This window comes from Ctenocephalides felis, unplaced genomic scaffold, assembly GCF_003426905.1.
Source record: "Ctenocephalides felis isolate EL2017-DRISC unplaced genomic scaffold, ASM342690v1 CF-g0.4_SCAFFOLD_03572, whole genome shotgun sequence".
In the NCBI taxonomy this organism is placed as follows: Eukaryota; Metazoa; Arthropoda; class Insecta; order Siphonaptera; family Pulicidae; genus Ctenocephalides; species Ctenocephalides felis.
In genome coordinates, this window is record NW_020539726.1 from 35272267 (window position 1) to 35290388 (window position 18122).

General features: G+C 29.4%; 1 protein-coding gene across 1 annotated transcript in view; it reads left to right on the plus strand.

The window, feature by feature from the left end:
- Positions 1-18122, plus strand: part of LOC113388417 — a 111348-nt gene that overhangs the window by 91403 nt on the left and 1823 nt on the right. The window contains exons 4-5 of the mRNA XM_026625795.1: positions 17814-17829; positions 17908-18044. Coding sequence (XP_026481580.1) covers positions 17814-17829; positions 17908-18044 — 153 coding nt within the window. The remainder of the gene's footprint in view (positions 1-17813; positions 17830-17907; positions 18045-18122) is intronic.

An 18122-nucleotide genomic window follows, 5' to 3' on the forward strand; every position in this document is an offset into this window, starting at 1 on the left:
ATCACTTTTTCTTTAATAAAGCCAATATAAAATATTTTATTCATATATGATTGAGGGACCCCATGTTACACTTTAACTTCCAAACATTATGCTACTAAATCATACTGAATAGTATCAAAATGTCATGTGTTAGCCGAATCAGAAACACCCTGTTATCTAACATCGTTGTTTTGACATTTGTGTGGGTTTCTACGGAAGGTTTTCTATCTGACCTGAGAAATACGCGTGGCTGCAGAGCAACCGCATGGCTTTTGTCAATATTTAGTATAGAAAGTTCTTCATAACATAGCCTTGCCATAACATGAGTCTGTTACCATACTGAAGACACTTAGTTAATAAAATCAAATGACATTCGTCACGTTTAGTAAATAACTTAGATATAAATATACATATTTTTGTATGGAAATTTCCTCAGAGAATAACTTCCGCCTATAAGGGAATTTTTCTGCCATGTGTATCTGGATTTTTTTTTATTCATCTGACCGATAATACGAATGCCAATACATCCACAAACCTATTTATTTCATACCGAACGCAGTAAATCTATTAATAGAAGGCGTGGGCTCTTTGACAGAGCTCTTTGCTTCATAGAGGACAACGGGGTAAATCGTAAAAACACTAATTTTACAAACACGTGTGGTTTGAGTCACTAAAATTTCAATTTTTTTGTAGGGTGAGTTATAGTATCTTAAAAAAAATCAAAAATGAAATTTTTTGCATATCTTTACGTTTCAAAGATTTCTGAACATTTTGGCATACTTTGGAAAAAATGGATGTGTGTGTGTGTGCGTGTGCGGATACAAATTTTTGTCAACAATTTCAAGATCACGGATTAACAGATTTGAATGATTTTAATTGTCTTGATGGAATGTAGAATTTAACACAATTTAGGAAAGACAGGTTCAGAAGTTTTGGATACACAGAAAAAAATCACAAAAAATAGATTTTTGGCGATATTAATGATTATTAACTTCCCGTAGGGTAAGTTATAGTAATCGTCAAAAATCGAAATCAAAAATTTTTACATTTCTCGACGTTTTGAAGGTTTTTGAACATTTTGGCATACTTCAGAAAAAATGGATGTGTGTGGTGTGTGTGTGTGTGTGTGTGTGTGTGTTTGTATGTCCGCTTTTTTTCGTCCACGTTTTCGGGCGCACGGATCAACCGATTTGAATGGTTTAAAAAACATTCGATTCCTATTGATAGGGAGATGTGCTGATTAGTTTTGGCAAAGGCAGGTCCAGCCGTTACGGAGATATGGAGCAAAGAGTGCAAAAAATAGAAAGCGAATTTTTGAGAGAACGGATCAACCGATTTGAATGGTTTAAAAAACATTCGATTCCTATTGATAGGGGAGATGTGCTGATTAGTTTTTGGCAAAGGTAGGCCCAGAGGTTTCGGAGTTACAGAGCTAAATTTAAAAAAAATGGCTGTTTTTTGAGAGAACTAAGCGTCCGATTTAAATGATTCAAAGAACTTTCTGCTTTTTTCAACAAAACAATTGATTTTGGAAAAAAAAATTTTTTGATACTAATTTTTTTCAAAAAAATTTTTTTGTAATTTTGGACTAAAAATTCAAAAAATCACCCAAGCTAAGCACAGTCTAAGCGCCACTCTGGTACAAATGTTTACCCAAGTGCGTTTAGACTGTTTGTGTACTGGAGCACTTTCCAATTTTGTGAAAATTATTGAAAAATGTGAAAATGCCACCAAGCTGAGCACAGTATAAGTGAAAATATCGCACAGAATTATTTGCAAATGCGTTTAGACTGTGACTATGCTGGAGCACTTTTTCAATTTTGTGGAAATTTGGCAACTATTTTTTTTTTTTGAAATTTGATTCGAAATGAAATGACGATTGTTAATGTTCTGGAGGTGATAAATTGATTTATTTATAATTAACTTTCCGTAGGGTAAGTTATAGTAATCGCACAAAAATCGAAAATGAAAATTTTTATATAACTTTACGTTTCAAAGGTTTCTGAATATATTGGCATACCTTAGAGAAAATTGATGTATGTGTGTGTATGTGTGTGTGTGCATGTGTGTGTGTGCGTGCATTTGTGTGTGTTCAGATACAAATTTTCGTCGACGATTTCGGGAATCGGGATGAAGCAATTTGAATAATTCAAAAACATTTTACTTGCATTATCAAGATGAAGATTTGATGAAATTTTTATGAAATTAGGTCTAGCGGTTTCAGAGATCTAGTAAAAAAAGTAAAAAAAAATAACATTTGGCGGTCAACAATAATCATTAGACATTAGACATATGCACATCAAATTATCAGATATTTTATAGAGATTTTAACAATGAGTATACATTTTGTTAACATTCCTATGGGTTCCGTACCAATGCTTATGCGTTAGACAGCGACGCGGCGCTTACGCGCTTCGATATTTAGTCTCTATGCATTAAAGCAGTACGATTGCTTTGAAAAAAAGTTCAGAATTTCCAAAATATTTCAAAATAAATTTTTCAACAAAAAGTAAGTTTTTGTCAAAAATGTATATAGTTCCTCAAAAATCTATTTTTTTTAGAGTAATTTTTTTTAAAAAATGTTAATCTTTTCAATAAAAAAATATTTTTTTGTACGGGAAGTTCCAGCAATTTGCCTTAAGGCACGATGCCATGCGCCCCACTAGTTAGACATATTATTAGGCACATCAAATGGACAGATTTGATTTTTATAATGAGTACTAATTTTTGGCTACCTACTTTTCGTATTTTTCGTAGATACACTTTTCGCTGAGAAAGAAAAAGAGTTGAGAAAAAGTTGAGAAAATTTTATAGATATTGATCACGACACATGTATTTTATTTTATAATTTTTTCAAAGTAAATCGTAGATATTTGAATTGTATATTTATAAATGGAAGTGCATTATAGTGTAAAAATGTTAAGTAAATTTTTACACTTTTGATTCAAACCGCTAAAAATCTAAATAAGCAATGAAATGAAACATTATAAATATTGATGAACCATTAGATCTTTTTGCTAAAGTTACAATGATAATAAATTCATTCAAATCGAGATTGTTGTCTGGATATATTTAATTTATGACTTTTTGAAAATATTAACAGTAGACGTCTAGATATAATTAAATTGACCTTTTCAATTCATTAATTATTAATGATTTTTTAGAAAAAAAAAATATGAATGATTTTACTACATTAATAATTTAGTCATGACCTTCTTTGTAAACAGCATTTGATCATTATTTTTTTATAATATTTTTTGTTGTGTTAATAAAAGCTTGAAAAGTAATTTCGTTTCGATTTATTTTTTAGAGAAGTTTTATAAATATATTTGATTAAAATTTTAAAATTAAGATTTCTATACTCAATCGCTTTTGGATTATTATAGGCATAAAAGTTTTATACGTTTAAGTTAATAATTATCAATAAAATCTGACTATTTTATGTAAAATTCACAAATTGTATCGACTACATAAATAATATAATTGATTTTTAATTCAAACTATTTATATTGCAACTACAAAATGGAAAATTGTGCTATTTTTGTGAATATTAACTTTAAAATTTGATATTGACTCCAATTGAATCCGAGCATTTGTAATTTTGTAATTTTCAAGAATTTCAAAAACGAGTTTTTCAAAAAAAAAAATGAAAATATGAAATAAAATTCTATTAGTTGTCTAAGACTTTATAAAATTTTGATTGGTCTAAACTTTGTCATTTTTATATCTCTATAAATTTTAAATATATTAGATAATTTTTTAAACTTTGATGATTTTTTAAAATTGAACAACCTGCCGTAGGGCTGTAATATTTCAGTATGTTCTATAAGACCATGATATCTAACGTGAAAACAGTTTCATAAAAATCGGCATTTTTTTTCAACAGTTAATTACAAGACCCTGTGCCAGCTCTTTACTAAAAACTAATCAGGTCGATTCCCAACTAATATCTTTCGAACAGTTTTTGATTTTTTAAAATCGATTTAGAATTGCGGGCTAAATCAGAGACGAAAATTTTTTCACTTTTCCGTTATTTACAAGGAAACGGCTCGGCAGATCGTCGTACAAAACTGACAAACGATAGTCCTCATCGAGATACATCGAATGGCTTTTAAATTTTTGAAATCGCTTCAGGCGTTTTAGAGTAAACGTCGATTTGTGGCAAAAAATCTGTTCACACACACACATCCATTTTTTTAACTTCCCGTAGGGTAAGTTATAGTAATCGCAAAAAAATCGAAAATGAAAATTTCTATATATCTTTACGTTTCAAAGGTTTCTGAACATTTTGGCATACCTTAGAAAAAATGGATGTATGTGTGTGTGTGTGTGTGTGTATGTATGTATGTATGTATGTACGTGTGTGTATGTATGTGCGGATACAAATTTTCGTCGACGATTTCGAGAACTCGGATCAACTGATTTGAATAATTCAAATAACATTCGATTCGTATTGATAAGGAAACGTGTTGATTAGTTTTTGGCGAAGGCAGGTCTAGCCGTTCCGAAGATACGGGGCAAAAAGTGCCGAAAACGGTAACTCAGTTTTTAAGAGAATGGAGCGTCCGATTTGAATAATTTAAAAAAAAATTTATTTGTATTGACAAGATGAAGAATTGATCAAATTTTCATGAAGGCAGGTCTAGCGGTTTCGGAGATCTAATGAAAAAAGTAAAAAAAAAATGCCATTCGGCGGTTAAAAATGATCATTAAACATATGCACATCAAATTATCAGATATTTTATAGAGATTTTAACAATAAGTATACATTTTGTTAACATTCCTATGGGTTCCGTACCAATGTTTACGCGTTAGACGTCGACGCGGCGCTTACGCGGTTTGATATTTTGTCTTTATGCAGTTAAAGCAGTACGATTGCTTTGGAAAGAAGTTTAGATCTTTCAAAATATGTCAAAATAAAGAAAACATTTTTTTTCAAAAAAAAAAAAAAAATTTTTTTTTTTCAAAAAAAAGTAATTTGTCTAATTGTTTGTCAAAAATCTAATTTTTTCGAAGTAATTTTTTTTCAAAAATGTTAATCGTTTTTTAAAAAATAATAATTTTTGGTACGGGAAGTTCCAGCAATTTGCCTTAAGGCACGATGCTTTAATTGCCTTAAGACAGAATTCTACTTACAGCTAGTATATATATATATATATATATATATATATATATATATATATATATATATACATACATTTACCCCGGCTCTCCTCTATTATTCCGGTGTCCGGCTGCGGCCGGATCCGGCAGTCCGGGTAAGCGCACGTGTTGATATATCGAAAGCCGCTCGCGCGCGAAAATCCCTCGACGAAGGAATATATATATATATATATATATATATATATATATATATATATATATGAAGGGAGCGAGCGACCTTGTTCCTTTTGGGGGTTGTTTTTTCATACTTATAAATATTAAATTCACGAGCAAGTAATCATATGTCGGCCTGGGAAAGGATTGTTTATAATTTCATAATTGATATGGAACCTTCCTTCAGAGTTATTGGAGATAGAAATGTGCACATACGTTGTAATAATGTATTATTGTATTATGAAATTGACCAGAAAATGTAAATTGAACAAAAAATTAGATTTATTAAAAATTGACAGTCATTGTATTAACTTGCCGTAGGGTAAGGTATTGTTATTGACCAAAATTCGAATTTGAAAATTTTTGCACGTCGTTACACCTTAGAAAAAAAAGAGTGCGCGTAAGATTAACACGCGATTGAAGTAAAACTTATTTGCTACTCTTTAAGATTGCATTTAAGTAAAAATAAATACATCATATAACAATTTTGAATAATGTTTAATAGTAATATGTTAACACTCGTGATGCACACATTTATTAGTGTCAACCATTATGCAAGTAATCATATGTTAGCCGAGGAAAAAATTGTTTATAATTTCATAATTGATATCGAATCTCTATGAAGTAAAAAGCTTTAGATGTTATTTGTGAAAATTATATAATAATAAATTCATTAGTTTAGGGCTGAACATACAGGTCCAATTTGAATTGAGCAATTAACATAAACTACAAATAACATAAACAATGATCTGACTATGTTCAGTAAAACTCCCAGCTAAATCATCATAGTAGGAATTTTGATTTTTTTAATGTTTTTCATAAAATTGTAGCCTGGTCGTTTTTACCCCAATGTCTTATTTTTAACTTCCCGTAGGGTAAGTTATTGTAATGGGCCGAAAATCGGAATTGAAAATTTTTACATTTCTCGACGTTTTGAAGGTTTCTGAACGTTTTGGCATACCTCAGAAAAAATAGATGTGTGTGTGTGTGTGTATGTGTGTGCGTGTGTGTGTGTGTATGTATGTATGGATACAATTTTTCGTCCACGTTTTAGGGCGCACGGATCAACCGATTTGAATGGTTCAAAAAACATTCGATTCCTATTGATAGGGAGAAGAGCTGATCAGTTTTCGGCTAAGGCAGGTCCAGCCGTTTCGGAGATACGGAGCAAAGAGTGCAGAAAATAGAAATCGAATTTTTGAGAGAACGGAGTATCCGATTTGAATGATCTAAAAAACATTCAATTAGTAATGATTGGGAGAAGTGCTTATTAGTTTTTGGCAAAGGCAGGCGCAGCCATTTCGAAGATACGGAGCTAAATATGTAAAAAATGGCAGTTTTTGAGAGAACTAAGCGTCCGATTTAAATGATTCAAAGAACTTTATGCTTGTCTTAACAAAATAATTGATTTTGGAAAAAAAATTTTTTGTTCCATTTTTTTTTTTTTTTTTTTAGTTTTTTGTTGAAACAAATAATTTCAACTTTGCAATTCAGTTTATATAATTCTTATAAATATTAGACAATGTTACAATATTTATAATAATCTATTTGAAAACATTCAGTATTCCTCGAACATTTCGTTACGGTACGGGAAGTTCCAGCAATTTGCCTTAAGGCACGATGCCACCCACCCCACTAGTTTATTTATTTGTTTAAGTATTAATTTATTTATTTAGTATTTATAGCCGTCGGTATAATAATATTATAATAAGGCTTAAGTCAATATTTTATAGGTTTAATATAATTTAATTAATTATTAGCTATTTTATTACTTATTTATTTATTATTTAATTTATTTACTATAAACTTATTTATATTTAGTTAATTTTAATTATTTTCAAATATAACTAGTTTGTTTGTTGCAAGTATTTTTTTTTTAATTTAGTAAGTAATTTAATAAGCTTTACAATACTTTTACAATATAATTATTTTATTTAACAAATTTTAGGTTATTTTATGATATTTTAACAAATTTACGTGTCTTATATTAATGTTATTATTAATTTTTATTATCATTAATAATATTATCATTATCATTATTATTATTATTGTTAAGTAATTTTACAATATAAGTTTTTTTCTTTTACAAATTTTTAGGTATTTTGATGAAGGAAGTATTTTGTTTCACAATTTTTAAGTGTTTTTAAAATATAAGTTTTTGGTTAACTAATTATGAAGTTGAGTTTAATTAAGTATACTTAAAATTTTTATTAAAATCTCGTAAACTAAACAATAGTGCTTACGACCAAAACATTTGACGAAAGAAAATACTTTTATTATGGATTTTTAAACATTGTCGTTTATATCTCGATAGCAACGCCCTAAGAATAAAGGCGATTGTAAGATTCTTCCTTGCTTGTTAGACATTTTCACAATTGTCACTATTAATAAACAAGCATAAGATAGAGTTGCCATGACAACGCTACTGTTATGGCAGAATTGCTTGTTATATTTCCTTAAAATGCAGTCCATTTATAGTGCACAATCTTGATAAACTTTTTCCTCCATTATAAATTTCAAACTAAAGACTAAATGAGTGTTGTATCGATTTTTAAACCAGGAATAGAATAGATATCATCCCCTGAGGAGAAATTGTCTATTCTTATCTTTCAGCATGCGATAAGTAAAACCAACAATCACTTATTATCCGGGAAAGACCGATATAGCACTTAATGATGGTGGAAATTTGCAGCGATTCTTAAAATTTTGTTGCAACTAAATTTTATACAAATGATCCTTCTATAAATGGTTATAAATAAAAAAGAGTGCGCGTAAGGTTCACACGCGATTGAAATGAAACTTATTTGCTACTGTACAAGATGGCATTTAAGTAAAAATAAATACATCATATAACAATTTTGAATAATGTTCATTAGTAATATGGTAACACCCGTGATGTACACATTTATTAGTGTCGTCAATCATTATACACATTTATATAATGATAAATTATAAATTATATATTTAAAATATCATTAAAAGTATGTATAATATTTAAAAACAATGATGTAATTAAAGTCATACTTCAGATACGACATGATCGGTTTGTCATTGTAATTTGCATTCAGAAATGGACCTTTATTAGAGAAATGAAGTAATTGCTTATTAATATCATCTATAATATTTGTTTACACAGTGGATTATGTTAAATAATGCCTAAACAAATATTGCTTTTGCAACTTCACTCATCATGCAATAATTGTGTTTAAAGAACTTCATGTAATTAAAATTAACATACATTCATTGACCGCATGTTATTTTTTTACTTTTTTCTAGACGATATTCAATTTGCACGTCAGTAGAGTCCTTTTTTTATAACTTTGCTCGTCAGTAGAATCCGCTTTTCAAGTCATTAAATATTAATAATTTTGCTCGACAGTAGAGTCCCTTTTTCAAGTCATTAAATATTAATAATTTTGCTCGTTAGTAGAGTCCCTTTCTTGTCTTTTAGATCAATTTTGTACATTTCTATCAAGTTATTTGATCACTTGACAGTAGAGTCCCTTTTGTCTGTTTTGTCAATTTTTAGTTTGCTCGACAGTAGAGTCTTTTTTTATATTTACGAATTTCAAATTTGGTCGCCAGTAAAGTCCATTCTTAAATAGTTTATATTGAAATTGAGTTTGCTCGTCAGTAGAGTTCTTTTTAGAGACATTTCTTATTCATATTTTGCTTGTCAGTAGAGTCCTTTTCTTTTCCTCTAGATTGAAATTAATTAATAATTTGCTTGTCAGTAGAGTCCCTTACACCAAACATTTTGCATTATTATTTTTGCTTATCAGTACAGTCCCTTTTAGTATCTAAATTAAATTTGCTTACCAGTAGAGTCCTTTTTCTGCTTTTAAGTTGAAATTAAAGTTTGCTTGTCAGTAGTCATTTGATCTTTTTTGTCAACTTTTAGTTTGCCTGTCAGTAGAGTCCTTTTTATATTTGCTAGTTTCAAATTTGATCGTCAGTAGAGTTGTTATCGATCAAAACTTTGTTGGCTTGTCAGTAGAATCCCTTTTTAACTTTAAGATAAAATTTATGATCATATTTTAACTATTCGATTTTTTATTTGCTCGTCAGTAAAGTCCTTTTTAGTCTTTTAGATCAAAACTAAAGTTTCCTTGTCAGTAGTGTCCTTTTTTATATGTTTCCTTTCTATATCTTTTATATCTATACCAGTCAGTTTTCATATTTACTAATTTCAAATTCAGTCATCAGTAGAGTCCCTTTTTATCAACTCGATTGTAATTAAAGTTTGCTTGTCAGTAGAGTCCATTTTTATGTTCTGGATTAAAATTATGTTTGCTCGTCAGTAGAGTCCTTTTATTTTTTCATTTAACAGCTTTAGAATCTGTCTTGTCTATAAAAACATTATCTATTTTAATATAGAAATAATTTCTAATCAATAAACTTACGTTTAGTACACGGCACAAATGTTTAATTTGTTTTAATATTTTCAAGGAACAGGGTAAAATATTCTTTTGATTCAGGCATTTTTTATTAAATCAATATTTGTACTACGATGTTACTTTGAAATGTTTATTTATCGATTTCCTTGTTGATATCGGTACGCATACAACGTTGATGCCGGTACGCATACTACGACAGATCCCTATTCACATACACGACGACTAATCACAATCGACCCGTATAGAAATGATATCATCGAGAGCGAATAACGAATCTACCTGAACTATTTAAATTGTAATTTACTACAGCTTGCCCAATATCATATGTCTTCTATATTTTCTTCCTAACGATTTTATAAAATTTATTTATTTAGCGACTAAATGGTTGTAAAATCGATATTGCGGAATCATTTATCTTATTCTCATGTCTGTATAGTGTAGTATTATTTCGCTCGATTGGAGTCGAATCTGTCTGGAAAGTCTACGATATAAAACCGAAATCGTTTTGCGGCCGAAAGAAAAATCAATTTCCTAGAAAGAAGCTTCATTCTTAATCAGATATGAAACCCTTGTTGTCCCTTTAGTAGAGACTTTGGCATACTCGAGAACATCCACCGAGAAAAGGGTTTGAAAGATTTGAAAATATATAAAAATTGTGGGAAACATAACTATGTTTAATCGTCTATTTTAATATGGTCTTTTTGTTTGTAATAATCATACATTTTAACAAAGTCGCGATCGTCTTCAATTCAGTTTGCTGTCGATACTAAAAAGGGGAAGTGATGTGGCAACACGAGAAAAAAAACAAAAAAATATCTTAGTAATTTCTAGAAATAATAATACAATTTCATACATTTTTCTAAAGTTCTGATTGCGTTGAGATCGTTCTGTCGTTAACACTGAAAGGGGGAGTGATGTGGCAACACGGGAGAAAATAAACCAATAGATTATCATCATTTTTCGTAATTTGTTGAAACCATCAGATTTCTATAAATCTTAATACATTTTAACAATGTCCGATCGCTTTCTATTAAATTTGTCATCAATACTGAAAGGGGGGAGTAATGTGGCAACACGACAGAAAACAAAATGTATTTTCTCATAAAATTTAGTAATTTGCAAGAATAAAAATATAATTTTATACATATTTATAAAGTTCTGTTTGTTTTCTAATAGGTTTGTCGTCAACGATGAAACGGGGGGAGTGATGTGGCAACACGGGAGAAAACAAAATGATACATTATCACTTGTACATTTTGTAATTTGTAAAAGCTATCAGATTTTATAGGAACGTCATATATTTTCACAATGTTCCGGAACAATTGTCGTGTACACTAAATGGGGAGTAATGTGACAACACGAGTTTGCCATGAATTTCATAAAACTTTGACAAAAGAAAACATGTAGTTTTGTAATTTGTATAAACAATTAGATTTTAGCACAATTTTATACATTTTTATAAAGTTCTGATCGTTTTCAATTTAGTGGGGGGGGTGATGTGGCAACACGAGAGGAAACAAAATAATAGATTGTCATGACATCTCATAATTTGTAAAACCAGAATTCTATACAATTTTATACATTTTTAGAAAGTACCGATCGCCTACAAATAGTTCTGTGACTAACACTAAAAATGGGGAGTGGTGTGGCAACACGGTAAAAAACAAAAGTATTGATCATCATGATGTTTTATAATTTATGAAAACGATCAGATTTTAATAACAATTTTATATATTTTTACAAATTCCTGATCGCCCTCTATTAGGTTTGTCGTTAAAATCGAAAGGGGGGGGGGGTTATGTAGCAACACCAATTTGAAAATAATGAATTTTTATGAAATTTTGTAATTTGCAAGAAAAACCATATAGTTTTATACATCTTCACAAAGTTCCGATTGCCTTCTAATAGGTTTATTGCCAACACGGAAAGGGGGGAATGATGTGGCAACACGAATTTGCCAAGAATTTTATTATATAAACATTTCATAAATTTAAAAAAAACGATCAGATTTTCAATACAATTTTATACATTTCTTGAAAACACTTTCAAATATTTTTGTCGTCGGGGGAGTTTTGTGGCAACACGAGATAAAACAAAATAATATATTCTCTTGGAATTTTGTAATTTGTAAAAACGTTCAGATTCCAATATAATTTTAATCATTTTTATAAAGTTCCAATCGCCTTTAATTAATTTTGTCGTCAACACTGAAAGGGGGGAGTGATGTGGCGACAAGAGTTTGCTATGATTTTTTCTAGATAAACATTTTATAAATCGTAAAAACAATCAGATTTTCGATACAATTTTATACATTTCTATAAAACCCTTCAAATATTCTCAATCAGGTTCATCTTTTCTATATTTTTGTCGTTGACACCGAAAGGGGGAAGTTATGTGGCGACACGAATTTACCATAATTTTTTTAATACAAACATTTCATAAATTGTAAACACGATCAGATTTTCAATACAAATTTGTACATTTATAGAAAACCCTTCAAATATTTTTGTCGTCGACACCGAAAGGTGGGAGTGATGTAGCAACACGAGCTGATAAACAAGAATAAAAGAAACATGCAGTATGAACTGAATAATTGAACAAATTTATCAAGTGCTTTAAAAATCTTTAATTTACTTTATCATTCAATTACGTTCAATCAATAGAAAAATTATTTCACAAAGAACTGGTTTTTATGCAATTTGATTCGACGAAAAAAAACGTTCTCTATTCTAATTACTTCGTTTTGTAATTTTTGAACGGTGAATCAGAATTCAACTCTTTTTTTCTTTGTTTTAAATTGCTTTTACCTTTTCATAGGTTAAGGGTTGGAATTGAATTATTCGGAGAGCAAAATATAATTAAAACGAGAGAAAAGAAAGTGGTTAAGTAGAAAATCAAAATTGTCAGAGAAACAGTATTATAATTGTATAATTGAAATTAACATACATTCATTGACTGTTTGTGTTTTTGACTATATCGCTGGCGTTACAGTCTCATTCTTAGAGCAGCTGTAGTATCTGTCTTGCCTATAAAAATAATTTCTAAAAATATATTAAACTCAACGCAAAATACAATTAAAACGAGAGAAATGAAAGTGATGAAGTAGAAAATCGATTTGAAAATGTTCAGAAACCCACGAAACGTGATGATATGCAAAAAGTTTCAATAACGATTTTTGTGCATAGTTTTTTTTTTCAATAAAACAAACACTATAAGCAATTTCATTTTATCCTCTGATCTATTCGATATATCCTACTTCAAAGTAAAACAAGTTGTTATTTCACATGATGCTCACATGAAATTCTAATTAGATAATTAATTTTAACGCTCGTGCAGGTTTAAAACAGTTTCCATCCACTCTGAGGTAACATGAATAAAGTTTTATGACATAACAATGTTTTATACAAAAGCAAAACCCTGTGGAGAGAGATCATAAATATAAAATAACCGCCAATTATATAAATCATTACGAAAGTTCTAATTTAAATAACGAGCTACATGTGTGGGATTATTAAATGTGCTAATTGATAAGCAGGATTTGTTATATTTTAAACCTCCGGGTAAGAGAGGGAGTAAATCTGTGCAAATGCAACGAAAAGCGTTACGCTCGCGTCGAGTGCCAATGATTCGTTCATTTCTATACGGGTCGATTGTGATTGATCGTCGTGTCGCGTGAGCATGATTGCTCTGATTGCATAGTGAAAATGAAACATCTGTGCCGTGTAAGAAACGTAGTTTTATTGAAATAATTTGTATCAATCGTGGTTACTATATATTTTTAGTAATTATTTCTATAAGCAAGACAGATACTACAGCAGTTCAAAGAATGAGACTGTAACGCCAGCGAAATAGTCAAAAAGACAAACAGTCGATGAATGTATGTTAATTTTAATTACATGAAGTTCTTCAAACCCATCTATAATATAGCGTTTCTTTAACAAATTCTATTTTCTACTTAACCACTTTCTTTTCTCTCATTTTAATTGTGTTTTGCTCTCCGAATAATTCAATTCCAACTCTAACCACGTTACCATGAAAAGGTAAAAGCAATTTAAAACAAAGGAAAAAAGAGTTGAATTCTGATTCAGCGTTCAAAAATTACAAAACGAAGTAATTAGAACAGAGGACGTTTTTTTCGTCAAATCAAATTGCATAAAAACGTGTTCTTTGTAAAATAAATTTTCTATTGATTGAACGTAATTGAATAATAAAGTAAATTGAAGATTTTTAAAGCACTCGATAATTTTGCTCAATTATTTAGTCATATTGCATATTTTTTTATTCTCGATTGTCAGCTTGTGTCGCCACATCACTCCCCCCTTTCTGTGTCGACGACAAAAATATTTTGAAGGGTTTTCTAAAAATGTATCAAATTATATTGAAAATCAAATCGTTTTTACAATTTATTAAATGTTTTTCTAATATTTATGACAAACTTGTGTCACCACATCACTCCCCTTTTTCAGTGTGGACGACAAAAATATTCGAAGTGTTTTCTAAAAATGTATAAAATTGTATTAAAAATCTCATTATTTTTACAATTTATGAAATGTTTATATAATAAAATTTATGTCAAACTCGTGTTGCCACATCACTCCCCCCTTTCGTTGTCGACGACAAAAATATTTGAAGGATTTTCTAAAAAAGTATGAAATTGTATTGAAAATCTGATCGTTTTTACAATTTGTGAAATGTTTTTATAATAAAATTTATGACAGTTTCGAGTTGCCACATCACTCCCCCCTTTCAAGAATTCAACTGAAGTGTTAAAGACAAAACTATTCGGGGGCGATCGAAACTTTGTAAAAATGTATAAAATTGTACTTTTGTTTTTTCAAATTACAAATGTCATGACGACAATCTATTAGTTTGTATTCTTCCGTGCTGCCACATCACTCCCTCCCATTCATTGTTGGCGACAGAACTATCTGAAGGCGCAGGAACTTTGTAAAAATGTATAAAATTGTAGTGTTGTTCTTGCAGATTACAAAATTTCATGACAATCTAGTATTTTTTCTTCTCTCGTGTTGCCACATCACTCCCCTTATTTCATTTTTGTCGTCAAACCTAACTGAAGGCGACCGGGAAACTTTGTAAAAATGTATAAAATTGTAGTATTGTTTTTTTTTCAAGTTACACAAAACGTGCTGACAATCAAATTATTCTGATTTCTCTCGTGTTCTAATCGAATTTGTTAGAGAAACACAAGATTATAATTATGTTTGAAGAACTTCATGTAATTACAATTAACATACATTCATTGACTGCCACATCACTCTCCCTTTTCATTGTTGACAACAGATCTATGCAAAAGCGATAAAAACTTTGTATAGACGCATAGAATCATATTAATTTCAAATGTCATGACAGTTTTCTATTCTGTTTCCTAAAGTGTTGCCACATCACTCCCCCTTTTTTAGTGTCGACGCCAAAAATATTTGAAGGTGACCGGAACTTTGTAAAAATTTATAAAATTGTATTAAGATCTCATCAATTACAAAAGATCTTTATAATCGATTAATTTGTTTTATCTCGTGTTGCCACATCACTCCCCTCTCGGTATTGACAAACTATTGGAAAATAAGCAATGGAAAATCAAAGAAAACATTCAAGACAATTTGTTTTTTATTACATTATTTGCAAAATTTATCATACTATTTTTTTTGTCAAAAGTAAAATAAACAAAAAAGTAATAAAACTCAATACTATATTAAATAATTAAAAGTTTGTGAAGAAAACATATTCAAAAAACTTATTATTATAAGAAATAAATGAAAAAAATCAATTTTTAAAGATAATCCAGATTTTAAAATTAAAGATAATGAAATTTTTTTTGCCTGGCACAAATGTACAAATATCTTCACAAACAAATTGGACTGTGTATTTAAATTATATATTTTATATAATTCCATTAATTAAAATTATATAAACTAATTATGTATTTACAATATCGAAAATCTGTTATTCAATTTCCGCAAAGCCTATGATACAAAATCCTTTGAAATTTTCACTCATTTGTCTGTTTGTGGTTTAATCAGTAGAAAAGCCTTTTATAAATCATAATGAATATGAATTTAATCATGTCAAATCAGAAATAATTAATATATACATTCAAATAATAAACAAATTGTAATTAAATTATTGGCAGTAAAATATTTCGTGTAAAATATAGTACCGAGAACAATTTTGCAAGAACAATTTGTATTTTCAGAGTAACGAAGTTGCTGTAGGGTTATAAAACATTAGGCAATATCGTAGATAATTTAAATTTGAACAAATTTATCAAATATTTCATTTAAAACCGACAAACCGTTGAGGAGTTACAAGACTTTTAATAAATTATGATGGGTCGAATTAAGGGTCGAAACGTTTTACGTAAAATATGTCGTGTGGGGTATCATTTAAAAGGTCTCGACGACCTCTTTATGAATGTAGTACCGAGAACAATTTTACTTAAACAATTTCTATTTTCAGAGTATACAGAGTTGCTGTAGGGTTATATAACATTAGGCAATATTGTTGACGATTTGATTTTGAACAAATTTGTCGAATATTGCATTTAAATCAGACGATCCGTTGAGAAGTTACAACACTTTTATTAAATCATGATGGGTCGAATGAAGGGTCGAAACGTTTCACATAAAATATTTTGTGTGGGGTATCATTTGAAAGGTCTCGACGACCTCTTTACGAATATAGTACCGAGAACAATTTTACTAGAACAATTTCGATTTTCAGAGTATACCACGTTGCTGTACCGAGATATAATATTAGACAATGTTATTGATAATTTAATTTTGAACAAATTTGTCAAATATTGCATTCAAATCCGACGAGCCGTTCAGGAGTTATAAGACTTTTAATAAATTATGATGGGTCAAATGAAGGGTCAAAACGTTGCACGTGAATTATGTCGTGTGGGGTATCATTTAAAAAGGTCTCGACGACTTCTTTATGAATACAGTACCGAGAACAATTTTACAAGAACAATTTCTATTTTTAGAGTATATCGCGTTTCTGTAGGGTTATATAACATTAGGCAATACTGTAGATAATTTTATTTTGATTAAATTTGTCGAATATTGCATTCAAATCAGACGAGCCGTTCAGGAGTTACAAGACTTTCAATAAATGCACTAGTACGATGATGGGTGGGATGAAGGGTCGAAACGTTTTACGTAAAATATATCGTGTGGGGTATCATTTGAAAGGTCTCGACGAGCTCTACATGAATATAGTACCGAGAACAATTTTACAAAAACAATTTCTATTTTTAGAGTAAATTTTATATTTTCAGAGTATACGGAGTTGCTGTAGGGATATATATTTATTAAGCAATATTGCAGATAATTTAATTTTGAACAAATTTGTCGAATATTTCATTTAAATCAGACGAGCCGTTGAGGAGTTACAAGACTTTTAATAAATTATGACGGGTCAAATGAAGGGTCGAAACGTTTCACGTAGAATATGTTGTGTGTGGTATCATTTGAAAGGTCTCGACGAGCTCTTTATGTATAAAACACCGAAAACAATTTTACTGAAACAATTTTACTGAAACAATTTTGCCATAGTGATTTTAGTTTTTCATAAAATCTTTGACTAAAAATTAGTAATTATGTCACTCCCTCTAACTATTTTACTATTTTCAATAAATATTATATTATATATTGTATCGTTTCCATATTGTTTAATTTAATACAAATTACTAAACAAACAACCCTTATACAGCCATTAGTGCATTTAATAGTGTTTGTTTATATATTATTCCACAATTATGCACTAATTGATGCAAATAATGCATTAAGCAGACGACTGCAATTTAATATAATTTCCCAGAAATGCATAAATGAATTTAATTATATAACAAGCTGTTTTAATTTAAAAATTTGAACAAAAATGCATATTTTTTACATCTAGACTACCTAAACTATCTATATAACTATCTGTCTACGTATCTACTTATTCACTAGTTTACCCATCTACCAATTTACCTACCTGAAATTATATAAATTATATTTATCATGCTATTAAATTCAATTGAACATAATCAGTTCCAACCATTTGACTTTTGACGTATAAGTCGCAGGCATTTGTTTCTTTTTAAATTGCCCTTTGTAGACATAAGAATGAAACAGTATGTCTTTGTTTTATTTTGTTTTACTTAATTTCTTAGTAAAATATTTGTCTACAATTTTTTTTATTATTTTTCTAGGCACAAAGAGCCTTTTGGAATGTCCCCAGAAAAACATTACAGATTGCTAAATGTTGCATCTGAAGAAAAACCACCAATTGTTGTCTTAAGTGTAGTTGTCTTGGAAGCTGATGGACTTGAAGCCAAAGATGCAAATGGTAAGAATATTTATAAATATTGTTTAAAAAATCATAATTTTATAAATAATTTATATATATATATATATATATATATAT